The following is a 27,031-nucleotide window of genomic DNA, read 5'->3' as shown; positions in this document are numbered from 1 at the left end:
TGATCAGCTGCACTGCCCCCGACCAGGGGCCAACCCACAACCAACCATGTGCCCCAACTTGGGATCAAATCTTCGACCTTTTGCTTTGTGGGATGATGCCCAATACACTGAGCTACACCAGTCATGGCTCTTTTTTTTAATCCTCACCTGAGGATATGCTCCTTAATTTTTAGAAAGAAAGGAAGGAGAGAGAGATCAATGTGAGAAACATCAATTAATTGCCTCCCAAACATGCCCCAACAGAGGATTGAAGCTGAAATCTAGGTATGTGCCTGGACCAGGAATCAAACCCATGACCTTTTGGTGCACAGGACAATGCTCCAGCCAACTGAGTGACCCAGCCAAGGGCCAGAAAGCTCTTTACCTGTTCATTGAAAGCAAATGCTACAGTATTCTAGGGTCAGATATTACTAACCTGATTAATCAGCCAAGGAGAGTCAGTTCCATCTGTACCTCTTACTGGAGTTGTTGTACAACTTGTGCCTCAGTTTCCTCATCTATAAAATTAAAGTAACAATAGTTCCTACCTCACAGGTTGTTATAAAAAGTAAATAAGCTCATGCATACTACCTCATCCTTATAGTAGGCCCCTATTCTTCTAGCACTCAGAGATGCTAAGATGTCAAAAATCCTCTAATAGCCCTCAAGGAACTGATTTTACTTCTGCAGAAACAAAACAAAAATGTGAAAAAGTTACATACTTTTAAATAATGAAAGATGGAAAGAATTATTTAAATTCCACCTACCTCCCAATAAAGGAGCTTAGAAACCGAAAGTGCCTTTGCAATTGCACAAAAAAAAAAAAAATAACTTCTGTAGCCTCAGGAAAGGCTAGAACTGCCCTCTTGCTCTAAGGAAAATTTTAACTCCCAGCTCCTAAATACTCTTTTTCATACTCAAAGTAGAAAAGTTCATCTGACCTTATGAGTCTTATTTGCCAATCAAAAGGAAATTTCTCAGGTAAGCTTGACTTTAAACTAATTACACTTAACCTTGCCCCCCCCACCAAATTCCCCAATTTCTCATTGATATTTACAAAAGCCAATTCACATTGACTTGTTTCTGATTGCATATTAACCTCAAATCAAATAGGGCTCTGTTATGCAGTCTCAGGAAAAGGCTGGAAAGATATCTTTTAAAAATTGTCTGGAAATCTTACAAATGGAGGGTCCTATTTTCTAGAGAATCAGGAGATCAAGAGTTTAGAAAACAGGAAGCTATCATAGTACAGAGAAGGTCAAACATGAACTACTGAAGACAAGCAGTAACACTGGTGCCTTTAAAACCTCTATTAAATGGAGAGTAAGGGAATACTATTTATTTTAAAAAGGTATAGACCCTTCAAAGGCAAATTTGGGAGAAGACACATGAAAAATATCAGAAGTCTGGAAGATGGAAAGTGAATAAATGAGTGGGTAACTGGGTTAGAGCAGAGAAGCTTAAATCTGACTTCCTTCAAAGGAGGAAGCCACTAAGGCGGCAAGTCACTAAGGCGGCAAGCCACTAAGTTTTGCCCTTATGAACGCCCCTAAAATGTCCTGACTGGTGTGGCTCAGTGGATTGAGTGTCAGCCTCAGAACCAAAGGGTCTCCGGTTTGATTCCTAGTCAGGGCACGTGCCTGGGTCTCGGGCCAGGTCCCCAGTAGGGGGTGCACAAGAGGCAACCACACATTGATGTTTCTCTCCCTCTCTTTCTCCCTCCCTTCCCCTCTGTCTAAAAATAAATAAATAAAGTCTTTAAAAAAAGAAACCCCCAAATCTAGAGGCTGGGGAGGTTGGGGGAGGGGCCAGGTACCTATGACAGGGACACAGAAAGGAACGTAAGGTATCAATTCTATCAATTCACTGATGCAAACCAAGGCCTTTAAGGTCAAAGCAGGTCAAAAGACCAACTAGGAGATCAAGACAGAGGTAGGAGAGGACAATTAGAAGTTAGGACAGACAAGTGTCCCAGAGTTTAGGGCAACGGTCTGAACACATCAGTAGTATCCATGGCCAAGTGCAAAAAAGATCCTGAACCTGCAAACATTTGCTTGTTCAAGGTTTTTAAGGACAGATAAGCTTCTTTAAAATTAAATTTGTTGTTCAAGAAGCCAGACTGTTGGACTTTCAACAATGCATCTTCTTTATCAATGTCTTATATTCAATTAGTTAAAGCAGAAATTCTGTTAATCTCCATTTAATTCAACTCACCAAACTGAACCACAATTTTCATTTCCTATGTAAAATAAACTGATGCCCACACACTTCTGTTCCTACTGAGTTGTGTATTTACTGAGCAAGTATCAACTGGGTTTGTTCTTAAATTTATTTATGTTAGTTCTACTTGTACTTATATAATTTAACTAAGTGTTACATAAACCAACTAAAATGGGGAGCCTCAAAAAGGACTGGTTGTTTCTATGGAAACTCAATTGAGATGAGTGGTCATACATGGCAGACTGAACACCTGCATCTCATTTCTTGCCTCCCAAAACCTCACTAAAATAAAACTAAAGGAACAAAAGGCATAAAGCACAAGGACAAAGAATGAGAGAAGTGACATGACACACCTGAGTTGTTGACAAAATGTGCAATCGAATAATTGGTAATTAATTTGTTTTCATTTTGTCCACTTTACAAGTGTCCACAAGGGAGAAAGCCTCAAAAGGCAAGCTGAATCCTGCCACAGAACAAGGCAAAAGTAGGGGAATTCGACTCACCCACCCCGCTCTCCTCCTCCAGCCCATGTGGCCTCTGACAGTCCTTCCTAGCCTGGCAGAAAAGGGGATCTTTTAAAGTTATCCTAGAGAAGCTGTGGTCTGGTGGGCAACGGACACAACGAAAGGTGGGAGGGAGGAAACTCAGAAAACACAGACAGCAGGGGGATGGAAGGAGCTACATAATGAACCCTGAAAAGTCCAGCCATCTCCCACGGTGTGGCTGCCAGAACTCTGACTGCCAGGTAGGACTGGCTCTGCAATTTGCAGGGCTAATGCCAAATAAAAATGTGGGCTCCTTGTTTCAAAAAGTATTAAAGATTTCAAGGCAGTGACAGTAGAGCATGAAAACAAGACTGTGTTCCCTCTAAGTGTGACTGCAGAGTTATGCAGCCACGAAGCCAGCCCTGTTGCTGCAAGTTATTTCTGCACATGCAAGAGACTGGAGGGTTTTTTTCTTGGAAAATTAGGCAGTCCAGAGAAATGACTGACATGCAGAAACTTCTCAATAAAATAGTCTGATTCTCATAAACTTGTCAGTGAGGCTATTTATGCATTTGGGGGCAATTTTTGTGCACATAAAAGATTATTTAGAAACAATTCTGTTTTTAAAACTAATAGTTTACCTATCGGTGTTGCAAATTTTAAACCCTAGTTTTTACTTAAACTTTTAAATTCAATTTTCATACCTGATTTGGTAGATTTACAAATCTACCAAAATATAATATTCATTTTTGATGGGTTTTTTTGCTCTGATCAATTCCCTTAAACATTTTAAGCTGCCTTCATAAATATAATAAACACATTTCATTTTCATTTCTTCAGAAAAGTTCCTAGTAAATACCTTCTCAAGTAAAATAAGTAAATTAAATGTATAAACACAATGGGACTTAATTTCTTTTAAATGATGCAATGCTGTTTATAAATTTAGTAAGAGTTAAATTTTGAATCCCAAGTCTAAATCAGTTACACAATTTATACTTTATTTTTATTTTCTCAAATTATAAGGGAAAGTTTATAAAGTCATGGAGGTAGAAAAGGTGAGCCAGCTTGGCTGCATGGGCTCAGGAAACAAGTTACAGAGGCAAAAAGAAAGGCCAAGAGACCCTGCCTGGAGGGAGGAGAGGGAAAAAGGCACAGGTTTGCTCTGGAGAGAGAGAGCGTGCCACAATTTAGACTTTAAATTGGAATCACAGATTGACCTGTTCTCTAGTGCCCAAATCTCTTAAATATGGACAATATCAAATAGTTATAACCCACATAAAAGCTTGTTATCATCTTCAATAATTGTAAGAGCTGAGAACAACTATTCTAGTTAACGATTCAATCCTACAGATAGCTAGGCAGTGCACTTCAAAATCCCAGGCAACACTCAAAATGTAACCCACATCACTGTTGTCTCCTTCCTTTTGTTCGAGCTCCCCAGCAGAAATTCCACTCATGCCAAAACATCAAAAAATTTATTGATTTTGTAAGGAAGGTAAATAAAGGAGTTCATATTGACCAGTATTTCATTTGAAAAATCCTCCCAGATCTGTCTCTTCTCCTAGGTCTTTTCTCCTCACTCCCCTGTGCTTTCTTTACTTTTCCTCACCCTCTTGTCTCCCTCTTCCCAGTGCAATTTAAGTATATCCAAGATGTTGGGGGTTGCGGGAGTCACTGATAACTACTCCCATTAGAAGACAGAAAGAGATTCTAGTTTTTGATAAAGTTAAAGAAGAAATTTTACTCACAAAACCACTCATTGAAGAAAAAGCAAAATACATACAAACAAAATGGACATTAAAAAAACCACAAATGTTCTTATTCAACTAAAGATAAGCACTAATAATATAATGGTATACCCCTTCCAGATTTTTTCTCTGTAGATATACATACTCATACCTGTTATAAAAATATTATACATACCATGTATAAGCCACTTTTTACTTAATATATTCAAAACAATTTCCGTGTCTAATGCATCTCTGTATTATTATCTCCCCAACTTTTTATTGAGAACTTTTTCCAAGCTTAGAGAAAATGTGATAGAACTGTTCAAAGAGTATCCTTAAACCCTGCATGCAGAATTACTGTTGGTAGATGATTCACTCTCAGCATCTCACTTTTCCACACAGTTCAGATCTTCTGATCAAAAGCATTTACAATCAATTCAAGAATGTTTGTACAAGAAGCTGAAGGGGATCGGAATGTGCCACTCCAAAATATGCCACTTGGGCGTGAGGACTATTTTAAGCCGAAGGCAAGTGAGAAACAGCAGATGCAGAAGAAACTCTCTATCCTCCCCCTATATGCCTCAAAGCAGGACACAAATCTCCCTTTGTGAATGTGTTCCCTGCCTCTCTCTAATACCAGGAAGGACAGAGCAAGTTCCAAACACCAGACATGACTCTAAACTCTCCAGCCCAGAGATGCCACCTACACATCACAGACTTTACTAAAAATAACCCTTATCTCCCGTTAATTTTTACCTTCCCCACAACTTACTCTCTGCAAAACCCTAAACCCCCTTTCCTTTGTCCTTTCTTGACAAATCTATTGCTCTTTGTTAAAATCATACATAAGTCTCCAGGTATGACCACTTCTTTGGGGCTTTCACTTCATTTCTGTGACCCCTTCCCCTCCAGAACATACATGAAATAAAACTTTTTCTCCTATTAATCTGTGTTTTGTCATTTCAATTTGCAGGGCCCCAGCTACTCTACCTAAGAGGATAGAGGAAAAAGGTTTTTCCTCCACTACAGAGCTATTCCAGGGTAGTAAATCTTAAGACACATTTCCCTCCCTGAAGATGTCTGGAATAATAAAGACCTCTCCTCTTCCTGGAGAGGACTTGCTTACATCCTAGAATAAAGGTTTCTCTCTCTGGAAGGGAGAACAGGCAAGTTATGAGGAGCCATATATAAGATCAAAACTTCCTAATTTTGGGGTCCCTCTGCTATAATGCACCCCACTGCATGTGCAGATGCCATCTGGTATGTTATCCTGTATGGGGTTTGAAAGCCAGCATAAGATGTTGCTCTGGCTGCTGCTTTTGCCACCCTGACCCACACTTACACATGCGCACACACACACGTTTCTTTTTAATGAATCATTTGACAGTAAGTTTCCACAGAATCATTTTAATGTCTGAATAGTATCCTATTTTAAGCCTTATCATAATTTAACCTGTGTGTACTACTGGACATCTGGAATGTTTCCAACAGTTTGATATTACAAATAACATTGTGATGAGCTTTTATAACTAATTTTTTAAGTTAAATTCTTTAAGGTAAATTCCAAGAAGTGTAATTGTTGGGTCAAAGGACATTCATAGTTTTAAGAGTGTGGTATATATTGGGTTGGCCAAAAAGTCTGTTTAGTTTTTTCTGTAAACTAAAAGACACATTTTTCATTTTCACCAATAACTTTATTGATCTGGATATTCTGAGTATGTCAACTATCTCTCACGTGGTAGAATGTTGATCGTTTTCAATCAATGTCTTGATTTGTTCGCTATCAACTTCAACTGCTCTTCCTGACTGTGGAGCATCATCCAGTGAGAAATATCCAGCACGAAACTTTGCAAACCACTTTTGAAACCTTCAGTCAGTCACAGCACCTTTCCATACACTGTACAAATCTTTTTTGTGTGTGTGTTTCAGTTGCATTTTTTCTCTTTCGGCACAATACTACAGCACAATATGCCAGAAATGCTGCATATAAAAATATGCAACATTTTCTATCTTCAATATTAAAATCGCTATACAAAATTTCACTAATTTTGATAAGTTTTTTAACCACACAGATATGACAGCTGTCACAATACAATCCAACAAAATTGCTTTGAATGAAGTCAAAGACAACTAAGCACTACTAGAATCATCTTGCAGAAAAAAGACAAACAAGCTTTTTCAGCAACCTAATTTTCCAAGCTGCCTCCCAGAGAGTGTATCAGTCTATACTTCCAGTAGGAAAATTTAAGAATATCCATGCCTTTATACCTCTGCCACTGTATTATAATCTTTGACATTTTGAATAAGCAAAAAGAGAGCATCTATCTCATTATTTTAACTAGCATTTGTTTATAAAAATGATAGATTTTCATTGGCACATTTATTAATCATTAACAGGAAGACCTATGGTCTGAAGCTGTTCATAGAATGTCATCAAGTACAAAGGCACCTATAACACAGTCTCTGTCTCCAAAGGGTCTCCTCTCTCTGTATCTGCTCAGGTCTCAGTTTCCCCCAAGTTCAAATTCTCAAAAGAAGAATCTGATAGAGTCTAGCTAGCTAACTGGAAATTTAGAGTGGAACTTAGAAACTAAATTCTGTCACCACCTCTCCTTTCCTCCAGGTTTTTGTACAATGAACATAGATCACAGCCAAATAGGAATCCAGTGTCAACTGTCTTCATGGTTGGTCAGGTACCCCAAATATACACTTGTAGGGCTGTTAATGGCCAGATGGGAGGTGGCATTGAGGTCACTCCATCATCTCCTGATTTGAAGATAGACTGGTCTATAGCACTGGGCTGATCAGAATTACATTCCCCTCCCATTCTCAATTACAGCTGGAGAAACAAGAAAAAAGAAAATGGTGCCTTGAAAGGTAGAAGAGCCGGCCTGGATGCATTTCAATTCAATGATTCTGTGCTCAATCTCTTATCTGGCAGTAAAAACACAGCCCAATAAATTTCATAGATCTTAACTAATCATATTACTTTTCCCTCCTCCATGTGGAAACCAGATATTTATTTCTGAAATTCCTTGTGAGAGGCATTTTTCATTTTGGCCACTCAGTATCTAAATACATTTTCTATTTTGTTATTGGAATTCCAACAACAAAGCTCAAGTGTGGGCAAATAGCTCCTTTCCCACCTCTCTTGCCTCTAGAATTTGACTATGTGAACTTCCTTCTAAACAGATGTTCCTACCTAAGATGTTGACTCTGGAGTGAACAACAGAGAGAAACACATAGTGGTTTAGAATCCTTCCAGAGATGGTAGAGGAAGAAATAATGGACTCATCCAATGTGCAATGGCAGCCATGCCAATGACAGAAGCTATTGGATACTAACCAGTTTCTTCCTGTGTATTGATTTGGTCTCTATTTTTGGCTGCCTAATTTCCCATGGTTCCTGTCTGTGTCCCAAACCTCATTCACCATCTTTTCCATCAGTTCTGTGAGCTATCCAATGTTCTTTCAGCACATTCTTTTTGTATCTAACAAACAAGAATTGATCTACATCATTCAGGAACCTGAAAGTCTTATTAGTATATACCCCATTTGTTCAGAAGTTGTCCTTTCTATGGAGATAACAAGGCGAGGGAGAGAGGCGCCTCCTCATCAACTGCTCCTGGGTGGCCAGCTCTAGTCCAGAACTCATTATCCTGACTCTTGTGGTAATCATTTCTTCGTGTTTCTGTATAGTTTTAACCCCTGTGTATGTATCCCTAAATAATTTAATTTCACTTAGCCTTATTTTGAACGTAAGATGAATGAGTCATACTATGTATATTTTTTGTGTCTTCCTTCTTTCACTCAGTGTTTATGACATTCAGGTTCCAGTTTTTATGACGTTCATAAACACTGAGTGCTCCAATTTGTTCATAGCTGAAAAATATCCCATTGTAAGCATACTTATTTATTCTACTGTGGATAGGTGCTATGTCATATTCAGCATGTGGCTATAATAAACAACACTGCTTTGTATATTCTGGTATGTGTACGTTAGGGGATTTTTAAGGGCATCTACCTGGCAGTAGAATATTAGTCATGGGATATGTGTATCTTTGACTTTCCTCCAAAAATGACAAACTGTTTTCTAAAGTGAGCACATCAACTTATATGGGAAAGTCTCCCAACTTATGTGGGAGTTTCTGCTATAGTACACTGTCAGAAGAAAACTAATTTACAACAGGTAAAAACAACACATACTGAATTAATATTACCTGCCCTCAAGTATCTTATAGTCCAATGTTTGGGGAAGAGCTACATTTGGGGGATATATGAACACAATTCATACAGTTTTGAGTAAGCCACCACTTCTCCAACTATGGGTATATGATAAAGAACTGGCCAATCCATGTATTTCATCCTCTTTGGCCACAATAATTGGCTCAGTGATATGCGTGTGACACAAACAAATGAGATTACTTTCCAGGACTTCTGTTACAACAAATGGAAAAGAAACATGGTTTTGTTCTGGGACGGCTTGATTAAGCAAAATGAATGTATTGACTTACTTGTGCAAGGATGAGATAACCCATAAAACTGAAGGAAAAGCATCAGGAACTGGAACTAAGACTCAATGCCTCCAAAACATGCATTCCCTCTCCTGTCTGCTTGGTTTCTTTTTAGCAACAATCTGTCTCCACATAGAAGGGTAGATGTTTGTATGGAGCTAGGAGCATATCCTCTTACATTTAACAATCTAGCAAAAAGACAAACACTATGCCCCAGCATCCTTGTATCAATTTCATAAGACCCTGATGAGCTCTGCTGTTGGGAACCTTACACTTGGCTTCTAGCTAAAAACAATGCGTTGATTGCAGGAACCTGTGCGCTCCACAAGTCAATCGGCTACAGGCACACGAGGTGTCCACGAGTACCAGTTGCACCCAAGTAACCAATAAGCGGGCCCTTCTTTGTCTCAAGCTAGCCAATAGCAAGCAGCCTAATCTCCTTCCTCTCCCTCATCCCCTATATATATACCCAGTTCGGAAAAATAAAGTTTGCAGCTTGATCAGAATCTTTTGTCTTGCTGCCATTCTTCGCGCCTCTTGTCCCCCCAACCCATTTGTTCTAGGTAGGTGGTCGAGCTCCAGTTGACTGCTCTGCAGGCCGGAGCACTCTGCTTCTGTTGTTGAATCCTAAGTCTTAAATAATTACTTTGCTACAAAAAACCATGATTGACTAATATGATGTCATATTGCCAAGCAGTAGGTCAGACAATGGCGGGGGGGGGGACAAACACAAACAACTGTAACCACCATCACCAAGAAAAGACCACTGTTCCTGTCTAATAACACTTGTAGTCTAGTTCGAGAGACAAATCACATGAATATACATAAAATTACTGTGGTATATGTCATGAGAACAAGTACATAAAGACCACAGCAGGGAGAATGATTTACCTTTGCCATGTATAATGTGCATTTTTTGCCCAAATTTTTTAGGGAAAAATAAGGATGCACATTATACATGGGTAGTACTAATTCTGTATCTATGTATTTTTAGTTCTTTTATTTATGTTTATGCGTTAAAAGTGTAACTCTAGAAAGCAATAATGATATTCGTATGTTCAAAAATAAATGCTAAAATTCCTTTATAATATAAAAACAAGTATCTAAATATAAATAAATAATTAAAATTAAAAATTTAAATGTTTTTTTCCCAAAAGTTCAGACCAAAAATGTGGGTGCACATTTTACACGGGAGCACATGATACATGGCAATATACAGTATTCCAGAAGTTCAGGGAAAATTAGGGCTAAAGATTGTTCTGGCAGAGGGAATAACATGTTCTAAATCCCTGTGGCAGAAAGAAGCATTGCTCACCTAAGATAAGCAAGTATGACTAGGGTATGACGTGGTACCAAATACATAGGTAGAGCAAGACCATGCATATTATTGTGGGCTACTTTAATTATTTATGTATTTTTTTAATAAATGTATTTTTTATTTTATTTTTTCCATCACCATTTGTCCCCCTTATACCCTCCACTCCCGGCAATCACTACACTGTTGTCCATGTCCATAATATACTGTATCTTAAGTGTCACTAAAAGTCATTTAGATATCTTAAGGGGATGAGGAGCGGAAAGGTAGCAGACATGAACAAATTTATATTTAGGAAAATCACTATGATTCTACTGTAGAGACTAGATTGGAGGTGAGCTTGACTGACTGCAAGAAGACACAAGGAGTTTTAAGTTGATTTCCAACTAAGAGAGCTTTAAGTGTTCCTGCCTCCTACTTAGGTTATCTGGAAAAGAAAAAATCAGTTAAATGGATCAAAGAAGCTTTTAGATGAGTGATTATTTGCTCCGCAAAATGACTCACTTCTTTCTTTCTTTTGCAATATTTCTCCCACTGATCACTATCTGCAATTTGAGCCCAACCACTTGCTCTTTAAAGTCAGGAAAACAGGATCTCTACACGATCTGTGGGGCCTTAAAGGATGAGACCCAGTAACTGTTTAGTTCCTGTGTCCCAATCTCTGGATGTCTTATGGCCCTAAGTACTATTATGCCCCTGATAACTCTCAGATTTATCTCTCTAGTTCTTCACTGAACCTCAGTGTCTAATTGTCTACGCAACTCCTCCGTTTCGATGTCTAATAAAGATTTCAAACTCAACACATAAAAACCCAAATTCTTGATTTCTTTAAAATCTCTTCTTGTACAACTCAGTTCTTCCAAGTTGCTCACAATGTCTCTTCCACTTCACACTCCACATCTAATATATTCACAAATCTTATCATCTCTACTCCTAAAATATATCCAGAATTCAATTCTGTTGTCATGACCTCAATCGCTTCCACTCCCGTCCAAACCTCATCACTATGGCTTGGATTATCTCAGTAAATGTCTGATTATCACTTTTCACCCCCTAATATATATTTATTTTCATCTGGCTCCCTCTACACAATCTCTGGGAGATCCAGGACTTGTCTCTTTCACTTAGCGCCATGAATCCTGGCGTGACCTCCTAGGCGCTCTATAAATGTTTGCTGGAGTAAGTAAATATTTTATACCACCATGTATGCAGTCATTTCTTTAAAGGCATGTTCAGGTGTGTGAAAGTTGATGGTAAGGGAATTTTACAAATTAAAAATACCCCGAGACAAAGCAGTGGTGAGTGGAGAGCGGGATCGACTAGCTGAGGCAGCTTCCACAAGCTCCCCCCGTTTCTCTCCGCACGAAGGTGTTCAATGTGTGCCAACACCCCTCTATCTGGGGGCCCTGTGGGTGTAGAGCTTCGCACTCCATCCACACCCGCCCTCCGCCGACCACGTAACAGCCTCGGACCCGTCCTGCCTCAGCGACGGCCACCCCGGCGGCTTCGGACCGGAAGAAACGATGGCACCCTCTCCGGGCCCTCACGGATGTCACTGGATCCTAGGCCACACGGGGGACTTTAATCGGTTGGTAAAAGTACACTTCTCGTTGACATTCTCCACTGTACTAGTAGTAGCTTAAAATCAAAAAGCAGGGAAGGCCCCTCCCGAGACCAGATCTTCGACCTGGCTACTCCTTAAGGATCAGAACGCAGAACGCAGACCGCACCTGGCTGAGGTGCCCGTCCCAGCCATTCTCTGAGATGACAGCAATCGAAAACGGCGTCAGTTGCCTGGCCCAAAATGGCAGGTTACTCCATTGCTATATACAGGTGAAGATAGATAGGGCTGTTGGAGAAGTCGAAATGAGAACGAAATCACCGTTTTCTCTTCATCCGACACACAGGCGGAGGTTCTAGAAGAGAGACGAGGCAGAGACGACGAAGCATGCAGATGACAGAAACAGCGGGCCTGGAAAGGGTAGCCAAAGGCGACATCAACCTAACCCAAGGTGGCGCCTGCAGTCATTACTGGGAGCGCCACTGGGGAGGTGATTACCCTGACCCAAGATGGCTGTAGACGCCAAGCGAGGAACGGGAGCTCGAGGAGAGTCTTTGCCCTCCTCCAAGATGGCGGCCGCCGTGGGCGCTGCCCCTGGCTCCGCCCCGCGCCCTCAGCCCCTCCTCCCTCGCCCCTCCCACTGCCTCCTCTCAGTTCCTGGTCCTGGCGGTGCTGCTCTCCCTAGGAGGGCGGGCATCAGGCACTTGACATGGCGGCAGCATCGGCGACTGCAGCGACCAAAGGGAATGGAGGCAGCGGAGGCCGGGCCGGGGCAGGCGAAGCCAGCGGCGCGCGGAAGAAGAAGGGCCCGGGGCCTTTGGCCACGGCGTACCTGGTCATCTATAATGTGGTGATGACGGCTGGGTGAGACTGGGGCTCGGGGAGGCAGGGAGCAAGCCATCCTGGTGAGGGGGCTCTGCGGCCGGCGGGGCGGCTGGGTCCGGCCCACTGCGCGCCGCGCAGCCGGGGCAGCTGGAGACCCGGCACCTGGGCGCGGAGGGCAGCGGAGCACTGAACAGCCGTGGTGCTTGCCTAGACTCCCGCCTGGGCGAGGGCCGAGCAAGTTCCCAGGCAGCGGGTGTGCCCCGAGCTGGAGTTCGGTGCTGTTACCTGGTACGGGGGAGGCTGCCCAGGCTCAGGTCTGGGTGGGCTGGTCACTGGTCCAGGTCTGGGGGCGGTGTACAGGGCGCTTCTGCAGCGCGGAGAGCCTGGGCGTCAAGTCACGGATGGCGACCTGTTTCCCCCAGGGGGAGTGGAGAAAGCTTGACTGCAGAGCGACCATTTATTTAGGCGGCTGTTTTCAAACGCAGACTGAGCTATGGTCTGAAAGGTTATGGAAAGGCTTTCAAAGTTTTTAACCAGTGGCATGAGCAGAACTGTGCTTTCGACTTTTTTAGGATATATGGGGATGGGGAAGGCACTGAAGGTGGCAGGCAGAGCTGCTGAGGAGGATGGGAATAGACCCACCAAACGGGTTTACCCTCTCGTTCTCCCTCATTTCAGTTCATTCTTTGTCACAGTGAGTTTTTAGTGCTGGTTTTGATACTGGCTAGATGTGTGATCTTGGATAAATTACTTTATTTCTTTTGGCCTCCGTTTTCCCTAGCAATACTAAAGAGTCAGGCTTGGGCATCTCCAAGGTTCCTCCAAGTCTTTGATCCATGATTTTTGGTGAGGAGAATCACAGGATCAGACTATTTATAGTGTATTTTTAAATTTGATTCACATGTAAAACATTTTCCGTAACATTTTAATATGAAAGTTTCAAACATAAAGGAAACTTGAAAGAACTGCATAGTGTACATCCATTTTATTTTACTTTTACAATAGGTGGGGTGCAAAATTAAAAATATGTACAAGGGCGTAAGGTGAAAGTCTTCCCTCTCAGCCCTCCCTTCCACCCACATCCCCTCCCTGGAGACAGCTTATTTTTTGTATCCTTCAGTTGCTGGTACAAGTAAAAACAGATACATGCCTTTCTCCTTTCCCCCACGCCCATTTTTAAAATATAAATGCTAATGTCATATTAACATTTTCAGGACATGTGCTTTCTCACACACACACACACACACACACACACACATATCTTGGGAAGATCATAGGCTTTATTGCTAGTATGAGAAATGGCTGGTGTTGAATCCTGGGCTCAGAGTTGTGACTTGCTTAACTTGCTTGAGGTCAGGGAACTTGTTAGTGTTAGATCTGGATCTACAGCCTATTTCTCTTTACTTACAAGCCAGTGAAGAAATATTACAGATGCAAGTTTTCTTTGTCACAGTGTCATAAACTTTCACAATGATTTTGAAAGAGTATTCAGTACTCTTGTGTGTTTATGTGTAAAGTTCTTGCCTTAGCAAGGGCATTGATGAGAGCATTGGGCCTAGAGAGGGATTTTAAGGGACATTGGGGAAGAAGAAAATAAGTCATTATTCCTGAGCAATGACTGTAGAGAAAGGGGTGGAGGGTAAGGTGTGACATCTTAAACTAGGAAGAGAATTGGGGTCTGTGGGAGTAAAAATGAGGTGTTTATTCTTTCTAGGCTGCTAATACTGAACCAGTTACATCATTAAGGAGTTAATTTCTTCTTTTACGAACTATTTGATGTCTTTGTCTGACATTTGGCAGACTTACATACTCCATTACATAGTTGAGATTATACATATAGGTAAATCTATTACTGCCTTCAAGGTGACATACCTTAATTAAGGCCCATTCATTTCATTATGGAACATAAACAAATTATGTTCCTGAGAAATTTATTTTTGAAAAGGATAGTAGAACAGAAATGTAACATTTACTGTGATATGCCTAAGTGCTTTTCTGTTTTGCATTTTGTATTGATCTGGATTTCTTTACTGAATTGATTTTGGGAAATTCAACTAAAAAAAAAAACCTCTTTTATTCCTTAAAAAGAAATTTAACTTTCTATTCTTATTTAATTTGCGATTAAAAATGATAGATTTTAAGGTATGGGTATGTTCCAGTGAGATACTTGTAAAAGAGCTGAAAACGTCTCTTCATCCTATTATTATTACAGACTTTTTAACTGCACGGCCATTAAAATTTTTCCTTTAATGCGTTTTTATTTCTCTTGTCTTAGATAATCTGGCACTTAATCAAACTGCTCAGGGACCAATTTCGCTTATTCCCTTCATTTTGGCCTTGTTCTCAACAGGCCAGGTTGCCAAAAAGCCTGAGGTCCAAGTGAGTGAGGTGCCACTATGCTTACGTGGCACACTCTTGGTATGGTGCAACACTTCTGTGCATTGGCATTTGAGAGCAAAGGTTGACAGACCCAGGACACTGATTCTTGAGGTCACCTTTAGCAATATCTGTCATTACCACATCTTCCTATTACCTTAAATCCTACTTACCTTTTTTTTTCTTTCTGTGATTGATTTTTCTCTCTCTCTCTCTCTTTTTTTAGGTGGCTTGTTATAGCAGTTGGCCTGGTCAGAGCATACCTGGCTAAGGGTAGCTATCATAGCCTTTATTATTCCATTGAAAAGCCTTTGAAATTCTTCCAAACTGGAGCCTTATTGGAGGTAGGTCCTGAGGTTTGTTGTTGTTGATTCTATTGTTATAAAATCAAACATGCTACCAAATTATATTGAAGCGGGCATATCTGTTGGATTTGCTTTAAGTTTTGAAAACTTGCCTTATAGTATACTATGATGTTGATACATTGACCATCTTTTTAATGTTCTAGAAAAAGTAAAATCTCATTTAACTTGTATTACCTGGAATTTATGTTCTACTTCGACTGGAATTCAAATGAACCAAGATTATATTGGGAATTTTAAAAATTCTAGGGACATTTTAGGGAAATATTAGCAAACTCAGGTGTTTCCAGTGCCAGCCATATGCTGGAAACAGGAAATTGTTGGGTGTAGGGTGTTAGGAGTGGTACTTGTAAGAAATGATAGATCCTGTCTAGAGGCGTAACAGATTTACACAAAAGCTTATTAATTTCCTTGTATTAAGGGTAATGTATCTCTGGTCCTGTCTCGTAGTGTCAGGGTATATAAGGGTTTGTGAGTTGCAAGTGACAGAAACCCAACTCAAGCTATTTTAAGCAAAAAATGAGTTTCCTGGCTTCCGTAGTTGATTAAGATACAGGTTTAACTTATAAAATCAAAGGAAACAGCTTAAGAATGAGAACCAAGGGTTTGACGTTGCCACATTCTTCCCATCTGTTATGTCTGCTTATCTCTGTTGAATGTTAGTCTTAGACTTTCCTGCTGAAGTTGCCTTCTCTACTTGGTAGGAAACAGGGAGGAAGTTAATTTAAAATTTTTTAAAAATATTTTATTTATTTATCTTTAGAGGGGAAGAGAAGGAGAGGGAGAGAGAAATATCAATGTATGGTTGCCTCTCCTGCATCCCCTTCCGGGAACTGGCCTGCAACCCAGGCATGTGTCCTGACTGGGAATCAAACCACGGTTGTTTGGTTCACAGGCTCGTGCTCAATCCACTGAGCTACACCAGCCAGGGCAGAAGTTTATTTTTCTCAGTATCTGTGTCACAGTTCTAGGGGACGACTCTGGTTGGCCTTACTTAGACCAGTCATTCTTGCCAATGATTAGGCAAGTCAAGGAAGGGGGAAGTAGGGATAGCTTTGGGCACACAGAGGCAATAACTGCCACAGTTTGTTATGGTGAAAGGCCGTGAGTTTGAAGAGATCTTACCATTATGACATCAGAAAAGATATTTTAGAAAAAAATTTACTTTCATGAAATGAGATGTGATAGCTCAAACTCTCATCCTCTAGTTTGAAAGCAGAAAATTGCAGTCTTTGGCTTTTGTTCTCTCTCAGAAAGCAGAGATTTCCATACTGTCTACACTTACACGATTTTGGTTGATGGTCCGACAAAGTGAGCTCCCACCTGGAGCCTGAATACCCTTATTCTACATATGCTGGTTTACCAACTTACTCTGAATTGGGGCAAGTTGTGTATCTCTCGCTTTCTTATTTGTAAAATAATTATGTTAAAGTAGATTTCCAAAGCCCCTTCCTGCCCTAATCCTTTGAACCTGAGGAAATTAGCAAATCTACTTTTTGAACTTAGAGTCTTGAATTTTGTTGAAGGGGTGGTAGTAAGTGAGTACGAGTTTTTGTCTCTCAGAGCTTAGCCTGTACAGTTCTCTCAAGCTATTAAGAAGCAAGTTTGGGGTCAAGACTATCAGAAACTGCCCCAGTGCTTAGTACATTGAGAAGCTGGAATACTTCTACAATTTAAAGGGGATATATCTTTGTAGGACTTTATAATATTGGAGGTATTGTTTTAAAAATTTAAGTGTACCTTGAAAGGTAATGCCATTAAATAGTGTGATACAAAAACCAAATCTTAAATGTTGACGGATTAGTCCAGGGCTATCCCTATAGAATTTTTATAGGGATTTAAGAAAATAATTTGCATTTCTGGTTTTATCTCTGTTATTCCCACTGAGAATCAAACAGGTGGCAAATCCGGGGTGTTGATTTTGGGAAAAGAACTATATAATGCAGTGAAGACGGCCAGGAATATGCAGAGCATTAGCAGTGATTGGAAGAGACTCCTCACCCTGGGGTAATAAAGGAGGCTTACCAGAACTGTACTTCCTTTGTTACAATAATAGCTTTTTCTAAAATGGACACAAATTCTAATTTTTTTGTTCATACTCATCTAAGAATGTCATATGTATTTTTTATAGATAACTACCCATCGTTCCACAGGTGATAATGTAAATAAGTATGTGTTTGAGCCGTTGTCATGGGTACTGTGGGGTTTGAGCCTTTGCTAATAAAAAGCTTATAGTCTTATTGGGTAGATGATTATAATAGAGCCCTTGGCTTGAAATAACAGAAACCTCCTTAACTAACTCATACAATAAGGGAGGTTTATTATAAGGTATAGGATGCTCCGTGGAATCCAAGTGCAGGGATGCCACAGGGCCTCAGGAATGGCCTGCACTCAGGGACTGGGCTCCATAGGGAACCCAGGAGTTTTGGCTCAGTCTCTCGTCTCTGCTATTCTTTCTCTTTGTCTCTAATTCTTTCTCGTCATCCTGCAGACTAGTTTTTTTGTGGTTTTGTTTTTTTTTTGGTTTCTTAGTCTGCATAGCAGACAATGGTAACAGAAAAGCTCCTGAGAGTGGAGCTCCTACAGTCAAGAGAGCAGCTAGTTGGAAACAGAATCTTATTCCCAGTCCGACATTCCCAGTGAAGGACCTAGTTCATCCAGCTCCATCAGCTCATTCCTGGACCAGTCGTGTGTACACAGAAGCAAGGTCACATCACCTGTATGAAGTTGGAAAGAAGGGGCAATTTCTAGATAAGGGGGTGTTAGGTGCAAAGACCAAGAAGTATTTACAAAAGCATTGAGACACAATACAAGGAAGATGATAGTATATGAGATGATTTATAAATTGACAGAAAGTAAAATACTGATAATCTGTGGGTCAGGAGACCAACGTGTGAACAAATACATTGTGTATTGCTTGAGTACTGACTAATTCTGAGAGCTCATTAACATAGGTAGCAAAAATATGTCCTGTTTGAAGATTCCATTATGCATAAAGAAAATGCAGTGTCACTATATTAAAAAATGGATGAGTTACTGGTATGTGTTATGACATGGATGAATCTCAAAAACATGCTATGTGAAAGAAGCCAGACACAAAAAGCCACATATTGTGTTTTTCCATTTATACAAAATGTCCAGAATAGGCAAATCCATAGAGACAGAAAGTAGATTGTTGGTTGTCAGGGGCTGAGGGGAGTGACTGCTAATGGGCACAGGATTTCTCTTTAAGGTGATGAAAATATTCTTGAACTGGATAGTGGTAGCCATTGTACAACTTGGTGAGTATACTAAAAACCACTGAATTGTACACTTTGGGTGAATTTTATGGTATGTGACATATCTTAACTTTTAAAAAATGCTATTTATTTATAATAAGCTGTGGATACATTTTTACTTTGGGGGGTTCATAATATTCATAGGTGTGGACAAATTCTCATGTTTGCAGCTTTGTTAGAGTTGAGTGAAAGATTAGAAATTAGTAGAGTGATGCTACATTATGTCCGTTTAAAGTTATTTTTGAGAGAATTTGAACTGCTAAATATGTTTATTTAGCCTAAGACTAATTATAGCAGATGCTTTTATTAAATACTTATGATTGGATGCACCTCTCTGATTGACAGTGAGGTTTCCAGTGGATTAAGGATGGCTCTGCAAAGACATTAATTATCGAGACTGATACAGGCCATCTTCAACATATGTACACCTGTGTATGCTGTGTATGCATACACATAATCTGTGTATGTCATTGACCTACCTCTGCCCATCTTGGACTCTCTAATGCGCCACAGAAACTCCCTTTCTTCCCCAGCCTCTTCCTGATCGGTTGCTTGGGAGTCCCTTAATTCTTCCGAAAGGAAAGGAAACAATTTTACATGTGATCTTTTCCTGGAGGTGATCTGGTAGGGCTGTATCTAAAATGAATTCTCCAGAACTTTAATTACATTTTCTAACACACCTCTCTCCACTACCATTTTCTAAGCCCCTTGTCTATATTCTGGTCTAACTTTTCATGTATCACCTCAGACTCTCTTCAAATACTTTAATGAAATATTCAAGAAACTGATAATGGATATTTCTCATAAATATAGCAGAATCTTAAGAACTTGAAGTTTCATTAATAGAGGGCTCCCATCTCATCCCTCTGCCCATTTTAATGTCTTTGGATGGTTCTTCTCCCCACAGAGATACTATGTGGTTAGGTTCTGTGGTATTGCTAATACAGTATATACTTCTGGCACATTATGTCTCAAGTTTGCTTTGTGAACTCATCTGTGGCCATAACTGTCATCAGTAATAGTTTTCCTCCTTCTGGAAACATGCTGATTTCCCAATAATAATAATTTTAAGGAGGAACTTTTGAAACATAAGCTGTATATGCATTTTAAAATACCTGTATTCTGAAGACTTGTCTTGAGAAAACAGACCTCTGAAAGGGACTTCTGCAAAGCCAGCAGAGCAAGTAATTGGAGATCTCTAACACAGACAGGAAGACACCAAACCTAGACACACCAGCTTCAAAAACAACATGAAAACCAGAGAGAAAATAGAGCTTGGGTGTAATTAATGTGTCACAACAGAAGAAGGGAAAAGGGAGCCTGTGGGAGACAGGAGCCCACCCACACAGGCCTCACTCGCTCGCTACTTGCCGACTCAAGCAAATAGAAGCAGATGGTTAGTGGTATTCAAAAAGGCTAGGTAGTTAGTGGCTGCAGAAGGGAATGTGCTGAAATTTTTTTTAAAAGAACTAAAAATATTGATGGTGGCAGTCAGGGCAGGGAGGGAGGCCTCCGTGCAGAAAGACAGGTGAAGATGCGAGAAGAGCAGGAGTGCCCAGGTACAGTCTCAGATAGAGGAGATTACAGAGCTGAAGCTGTTGGGAGTTTTCAGAGTTTACCATTTGAAATGTAAAAGAGAACATTACAGAACAGTAGTACCAAGCACATCAGTGATACTACCTTGTTTTGCTGTGTATAATGGGTACTTTTATGTCCAAATTTTTGAGGAAAAAATAAGGATACACCTTATACACGGGTAGTACTTATTCCATATCTACATAAACGTTTTTAATTCTTTTATTTATAGTTATTGTTAAAAGTGTAACTCTAGAAAGCAATAATGATATCCGTATGCAAAATAATACCCTGACATACAATAATTGGTTTTGTTTCTAAATATAAATAAATAACTGGATTAAAAAATTAAAGCAAAAGGGTTTTTTCTTGAAAATTTAGGCCAAAAACGTTAGTGTGCAGTATACTCAGGAGTGCATTATATGTGGCAAAATATGGTATGTGTTGGTGGACTAGTTAATGTATGAATGATTATCTGAACAAGAGAAAAACAAAATATGCAAAAAAGTGGTGAAACTCTAATAATTCAACAAAACCAATGTGCCTAGAAAATAGATTAAGGGTATGCAGTCTGTCAAAAAGTAAGGCCACCAGAAGCAGACAAGGTTGGAATGTATAACTCATAAGTAATTGGGGGAAATAGTAGAAAACTTTTCTGAACTGAAAGACCGCATCAACATGGTTATTGAGGCCATGTGGAGTTCTATACAGGAGCTGTTTTTGAAAAAGAAAAAAATCCCTTCCCTTTTCAGGCACCAATTAGTTACATTTTAAAACTCAAAACCAACCTAAGTGATTTCCAGCAGGAAAGAGACCTTAAAATGTAATAGTAAAACTGTTTGGATCCTTGGACTTCAAATAATTAAAAAATCCTCAAACAGCCAAGAGAAAGCATTAGGTTTCTGGATAACAGACCATGAAATTTCCTATAGGTAGAGACATTTTGAAAACACCCAGAAAAAGTAATAGAACTTTGAAAGAATCTTATCAAGGGTAATTTAACTGTTTTATAATAGAAAATAAAAATTAACCGAGCCTTTAGACTAGCACTGTCCGATGGAACGTTCTGCAGCGGTGGCATTCTGAATCTGTGCTGTGTTATGGTCGCCACTGGTCACATGTGTCTGTTGAGCCCTTGAAATGTGGCTGGTGGGACAGAGAAACTGTTTAAATTTATTTACTTTAAATAGGCACCTATGGCTAGTGGCTAGTACACCAGACAGTACAGCTTTAGACCACGGTACATGTTGTTAGGCGTCCACATGGAATTCCATGGGCTGTTTCAGCTCTCACCAGGGTGGGATAAAGTGAGGAGGAGGCTAGTAAGCAAACAAGTAAGAACAAGCGAACAGTGAAAATTCTGTGTCACTCCAAAATTTATAACTTCTCTGTTTATATGACAAAAATAACAAAAATAATGATTAAATTAAGTTGGCATAGAGCTGCAATATAAGTGGTAATAGTACGGTGATGTTGGTGAGAGAGAAATAGCCATTCTGTCATGCCTGACTGAGGTAGTAGTTGACAAATTAATCCCATAGGGGTCCTTAAAGTTGGAAAGCCTGATAGGAACCTGGCAGTCAACTCTTGTGAGCTGTCGTTTATTAATGTTGACTGACAAGGTCTAATTCTTGGAGAGCTTTGGGGGACAAAGTTCTAGGAGAACTTAGGTTGGAGTCTCCTTTAAGATATTGAATAAATGAGTATGCTGATGGGTGGTAATTCATAGGCTAGGTCGAATCCAGTTAATAACATGCAGTAGTCATGGGAGGTTATTAAGGGTTGGGGATTCTGGTAGATTAATTTGGAGTGTTTGAGGCTGAACTGTCCAGTGGAAAAAAATCATGCCCCTGGTATTTCCAAGGCTCAGACTGTTGGACGTTTTCAGGGGCTATAATTAAGCCTGCATTAGATATGGCCTTTTAAAAAAAATCATGTCTTACTAGCATCTCAGAAGATGGGGCAGCAATCATGTAATGATCGTCCATGTAATATCATCCATGTAATGATATATTATGGAATTAGGTAACTTTTCCCTGGCCAGAGGGAGGAGGTGCCTCTTTTCTTCAGAGTCCAGCTGGGATCGGAGCACTCATTCAAACCCTGACTGTTAGTTACTCCCTAGCTGAGGGTGATTTCCCTGAATGCCAGAAAGTAGAGGGAGGAGAGAGGACTAAACCAAATGCAAAACAGCCACAAGGCAGGCAGCCTTGGAAGAAATCCCACTTCCCCTTATCTTAGACATACCAGCGGCACAACCAAATAGCTCTCGGTGCTGCTGTCATCGGTACTAATGCCAAAGGGGAGACTGAGTCTAATAGGCCCACTGTTTCCATCACGTAAAGAAAACACGATTGCCCTTAAGCACTATATATATCGTTTCTGCAAAGTCCTGTTGTTTCCTGTTGTTAATCAGCAGCTTGTATATTTTGCCACATACATGGATAGAACAGGTTTTCTGTCTAGGTACTGTCATCTGTCTTGCCTTAAAGCGTTTTTTCATTCATGTCTGCCATTATGCATTTTAATCTACCATATCTTTTAGTTTTCTTCAACTTTGCAGCAGGAGGTTCAGCTCATCCTGTAGTATTCATACATTTGAGATTCTTAGCAATGTTTTATTTCAGAAAAAATTATAGGGTTTGTAGTATAGTAATTATTTTATTAGTTATCAGTGAATTTGTGCAGCCTGATTTTTTTCATCCGAGTCCCACCCCCCTACTCCCCTCCACAAAACTTAGTGAAATGCAATAGTTCCCCCCTTATCCACAGGGGATGATCCCCAGTAGATGCCTGAAACTGCAGATAGTACCGAACCCTATATAGGAGGTCTGTCCGGAAAAAGTCCAGCCATTGTTAATATAACGAGAACAGTTTGCACAACATCGATGTAACCTGGCAGCCAAGGAGAGAGGACTGGAATGCGCATCTGTGAACAATGATGACGTCACTGTACTAGTCAGTGGGAGCAGTAGACACCATTGAGTGAGCATGTGTACTATGTGACTGTCTCATTCAAAATGACCGAGTAGAGCAACAAACCTGCACCAAATTTTGCATTAAGCTTGAACATTCCTCCTCAAAAACGATTCAGATGATTCAGAAGGCCACAGCTATGGGCAACTGGTGATTGGCAGCTTCACCACAACATGCCCACTCGTGCATCATGTCTTATGCAGAGTTTTTTGGTGAAACATCAAATCACCCAGGTGACTCAGCCTTCCTACATCCCAGATTTGACACCCTGTGACTTCTGGCTTTTCCCAAAATTAAAATCACCTTTGAAAGGGAAGAGATTTTTAGACCATCAATGAGATTGATGACAGGGCAACTAATGTTGATTGGAAGAACTGTGTGAGGTCCCAGGATGCCTACTTTGAAGGGGACTGAGGCGTCATTGTTCTATGTACACTGTTTCTTGTATCTTGTATCTTCTTCAATAAATGTCCCTATTTTTCATATTATAAGGCTAGATACCTTCTGGACAGTCCTTGTATACTATACATATATACCTTTTCATGTAAAGGAAGCACTTTATGGCTTCTCTCTGGTATATTTGAATTACCAACACCACTACTCTTGGGCTTTGGGGCGATTGCTAAGTAAAGTATTGTAAAATAAGGGTTACTTGAATACAGGCACTTCGATATCACTGTAGTAAATCAGATAGCCCAGAAAGCTATTAAGTGACTGATGGGCGGGTAGCACACAGTGTGGAGATGCCTGACAAAGGGATGATTCACGTCCTCAGCAGAACACGTGGGACAGTGAAAGATTCCATCACACCACTCTGAACAGTGCACAGTTTAAAACATGAATTTCTATTTTGCTGTGTATAATGTGCATTTTTTGGCCGAGATTTTTAGGGGAAAATAAGGATGCACATTATACAAGGATATAATGATTATATACCATGGAGATAATAATGAGCATAATAATCCCGTGTATAATGAGCAGAAAACCGTGGGTGCACATTATACACGGCAAAATATTGTACTTCTGGAATTTCTAAAAAATATATTTACGCTGTTGTTGACCATGGGTCATTGAAACCATGGACAAGGGGGAACTACTGTGTAATAGCTTTTGAGCAGTCTTATCAAGCATGTGTTAGATTAGCCAAATCTTGTCAGATTATGGCTTCTGTTATATAAAACTAACGTACAATGAAATTCTATGATAGAAAATCAGTAGAGTAAAATAAAACTCAGGTTCTTGACCCTAGGCATCACTTACTATCTTGGGCAAGTTGTGCAGCCTCTCTGAGCCTTGGTTTCCTCACCTGCTGGTAGAGGTACTGTCCTGCCTATTTACTAAGGCAATTGTTAGGATCAAACAACATGATGTCTGCTAGAGAAATGTAATTCTAAGGTGCACTCCGGTAGCTGATAGGTCTCACCATTTAGAAAATCGTTGGTCATTCAGTCAGTCTTGTAGATGGCTTCAAATTATGCCTTTACCACCTTCACCAGGGTTAAAGCAATGACATATATACGATTATTGGAAGGGGATTTAGAGGAACATAATTAGCCCATTGGATGGCTATTGAGATGAAGAGATAGCAGTCTCATCCAAGGCACTGGAAATTAAAAAGACAGGGAAGACAGATGCTAGAAGTAGGCAGGACTTGGAAACCAGTTGGACTTAGGGGTGAGGGGAAGGAAAGAATAGTTGAACCTGAGAGACTCAGAGGGTGGTTGCTGGCCATTGAGGCATGCTGTATTTGAACTACTGCTGATACAGCTGGATGGAGATTTCACAGGCTGTTTGCAATGTGGGCCTAGAGCTCAAAGGAGATGGTTAGAGATTAGATCAGGAACATCCCTGTGAGGATGTCCTGAAATGAGACAAGATAGGAACAAAGTGGGGAGCTTTGTAGAATGAATGAATGTGTTGAAGGGCCTGTCAGGCAAAAGGGGCCAACAAGGCTTATCCGACCCCATGTTCTGTTGTCTGCTCTGTAGAACAGGAGATGTGGGGGATGCATACTTACAAAACTATTATAAGCTTATATGTTATAAAAGAGGTCCTTGACGTACAGTACGCTACTGGGTGAGATTACTACTATAGATAAACCAACTAAAAATGAACAAATGAAAAACTGAATAAGAATTTGCACTTTGTTAAATAGCCCATAGCCAAGTTTAAAAATGGAATGTTTATTTTTCATATTCAGTACTCCCAGCAGATACTGCTCTATTCTTCCTGAAAGGCTAGCTTGTATCAGATAAAGCTATAATGTTGTTGATCTTTTCTAATTTTCTTTTTTCCCCTTTTTTTGTTCTAGATTTTACATTGTGCAGTAGGTAAGTATAGAGATATCCCTCTTACTGTCTGCTGTGAATTCTGCTTCATTTTAAAGTCTTAAATAGGCTGATTTGATTGTTATTATTAAAAAATCAACTTTAATTTTTATGTATAAAATTGCTTAAATTGGAATGGGTTTTGGTTTCTAAAATCACAAGTATAATTTAGACGCTATCACTGAACATTTTATTAAATGCCACAGCTATGTTGCTCTGTCAATTTAAAGAAGCCTGTCCTACCTTTTTATTACAAGGGTAACAGAAAAACACTGGCTTATTTATAAAAATGTGACTTGGGGTCCTGGCGCTATAGAAAGCCCTTCCTCTTGTCGCTGAAATCTTATATTCTCTTTTCTCACCTTTAAAATGGTATTGCTGTATATATTGCCTACTTCCCAGATGAATATTTAATATATCTGAGAAGGATCGGAAAGCTAAAAGCAAATACAGTGTGTTTTCCTTTGGAGAGAAAGTAAGGGCCATCAAATTTTGCTCTGGAACTGAGGCATAGCCTCTAGTCTGGGGTAGCTAAACCCCTTTAATTAAATGGAAATCAACTTTGGAAATTGACAGACCCTGTATAGTAAGGTCATAGTGGTTGCCATGCATCCAGACTCAACTGCCAAAAGGCAGATTTGAAGTTTGGTACTCAATTCAGAAGCCACAGGTCTGAAAACTCAAGAACTATGTACTGTATTTGAACCATTATGGCCCTGATTCACAAATTAAATGGATTCTTAATATATTCAGGGCACCACACTTGACACTGGGGAATTCAGAGAAGAAGAAACTTACAGTTCAAGTGGGCAAATAGCAAAGTGTTTGCCATGGGTCTTGTAGGGGTCACTATGGTAGCTGACCCCATTCATTTTAAGGAAGACAAAGCATCTGCATTATGAAGAGTTTCACCTTGTTTATTTATGACTAGAAATAAAATGTACAGGCAGGGATTTCTCAAATGGTTTGCAGAATTTTGTATGCATTTTCTGTGTTTATTTGGAGGCTGGGTGGGTAGAATTCATAGCTTTTGTGAGATTCTCAGAGGCATTGTGTGAGAATCACTGCTCTTAACTCAGAGGTTAAGAATCACTGCTTTAGACCTTAGAGCAGTCGATTTGAAAGGGACTTGGGGACTCATCTGTCACATGGTCTGCTTTCCCAGAGAAGGTAAAGGGACCCAGCCCAGGTCACACAGCCAGCAAATGGTGGAACCTCACTTAGACCCAGACCATTCTGAGTTAGGACCCGTTTGATTTCATTTGATGGTGAATGGGTTTTCGCTGATGTATAATCTCACACACATTTCCTTTTTGATCTTTTCCATCCAATTTTGAGGTGAAAATAATCATCCCTTAAATTGTTAAATGAATTTTAAGTATAAGCTTGCAGATTAGGAGGTACTATTTGGCCAGAGAGAATTCTAGAGTCACTGCAGTCCTTCTCCACATGTTGAGCCCTGTGTCCCGTTTCTCCCCAACTCTGTAAACTTTCAGCTACCTAGAAAGC

The 27,031-nt window shown here is 40.0% G+C and overlaps 1 protein-coding gene across 1 annotated transcript in view; it reads left to right on the top strand.

The window, feature by feature from the left end:
- The first annotated feature begins 12,454 nt into the window (after positions 1-12,454).
- The window catches only part of HACD2 (3-hydroxyacyl-CoA dehydratase 2), a 98,037-nt gene continuing 83,460 nt past the window's right edge, over positions 12,455-27,031 (top strand). Inside the window, exons 1-3 of the mRNA XM_037132286.2 lie at positions 12,455-12,667; positions 15,231-15,348; positions 25,507-25,525. Of these exons, the coding sequence (XP_036988181.1) occupies positions 12,513-12,667; positions 15,231-15,348; positions 25,507-25,525 (292 nt within the window). The 5' untranslated portion in view covers positions 12,455-12,512. The remainder of the gene's footprint in view (positions 12,668-15,230; positions 15,349-25,506; positions 25,526-27,031) is intronic.

This window comes from Artibeus jamaicensis, unplaced genomic scaffold, assembly GCF_021234435.1.
Source record: "Artibeus jamaicensis isolate MK-2021 breed Jamaican fruit bat unplaced genomic scaffold, CSHL_Jam_final contig_3126, whole genome shotgun sequence".
NCBI classification, from domain to species: domain Eukaryota; kingdom Metazoa; phylum Chordata; class Mammalia; order Chiroptera; family Phyllostomidae; genus Artibeus; species Artibeus jamaicensis.
Note: the sequence above shows the minus strand (reverse complement) of the source record. Positions and strands in the feature narration are given on the sequence as shown.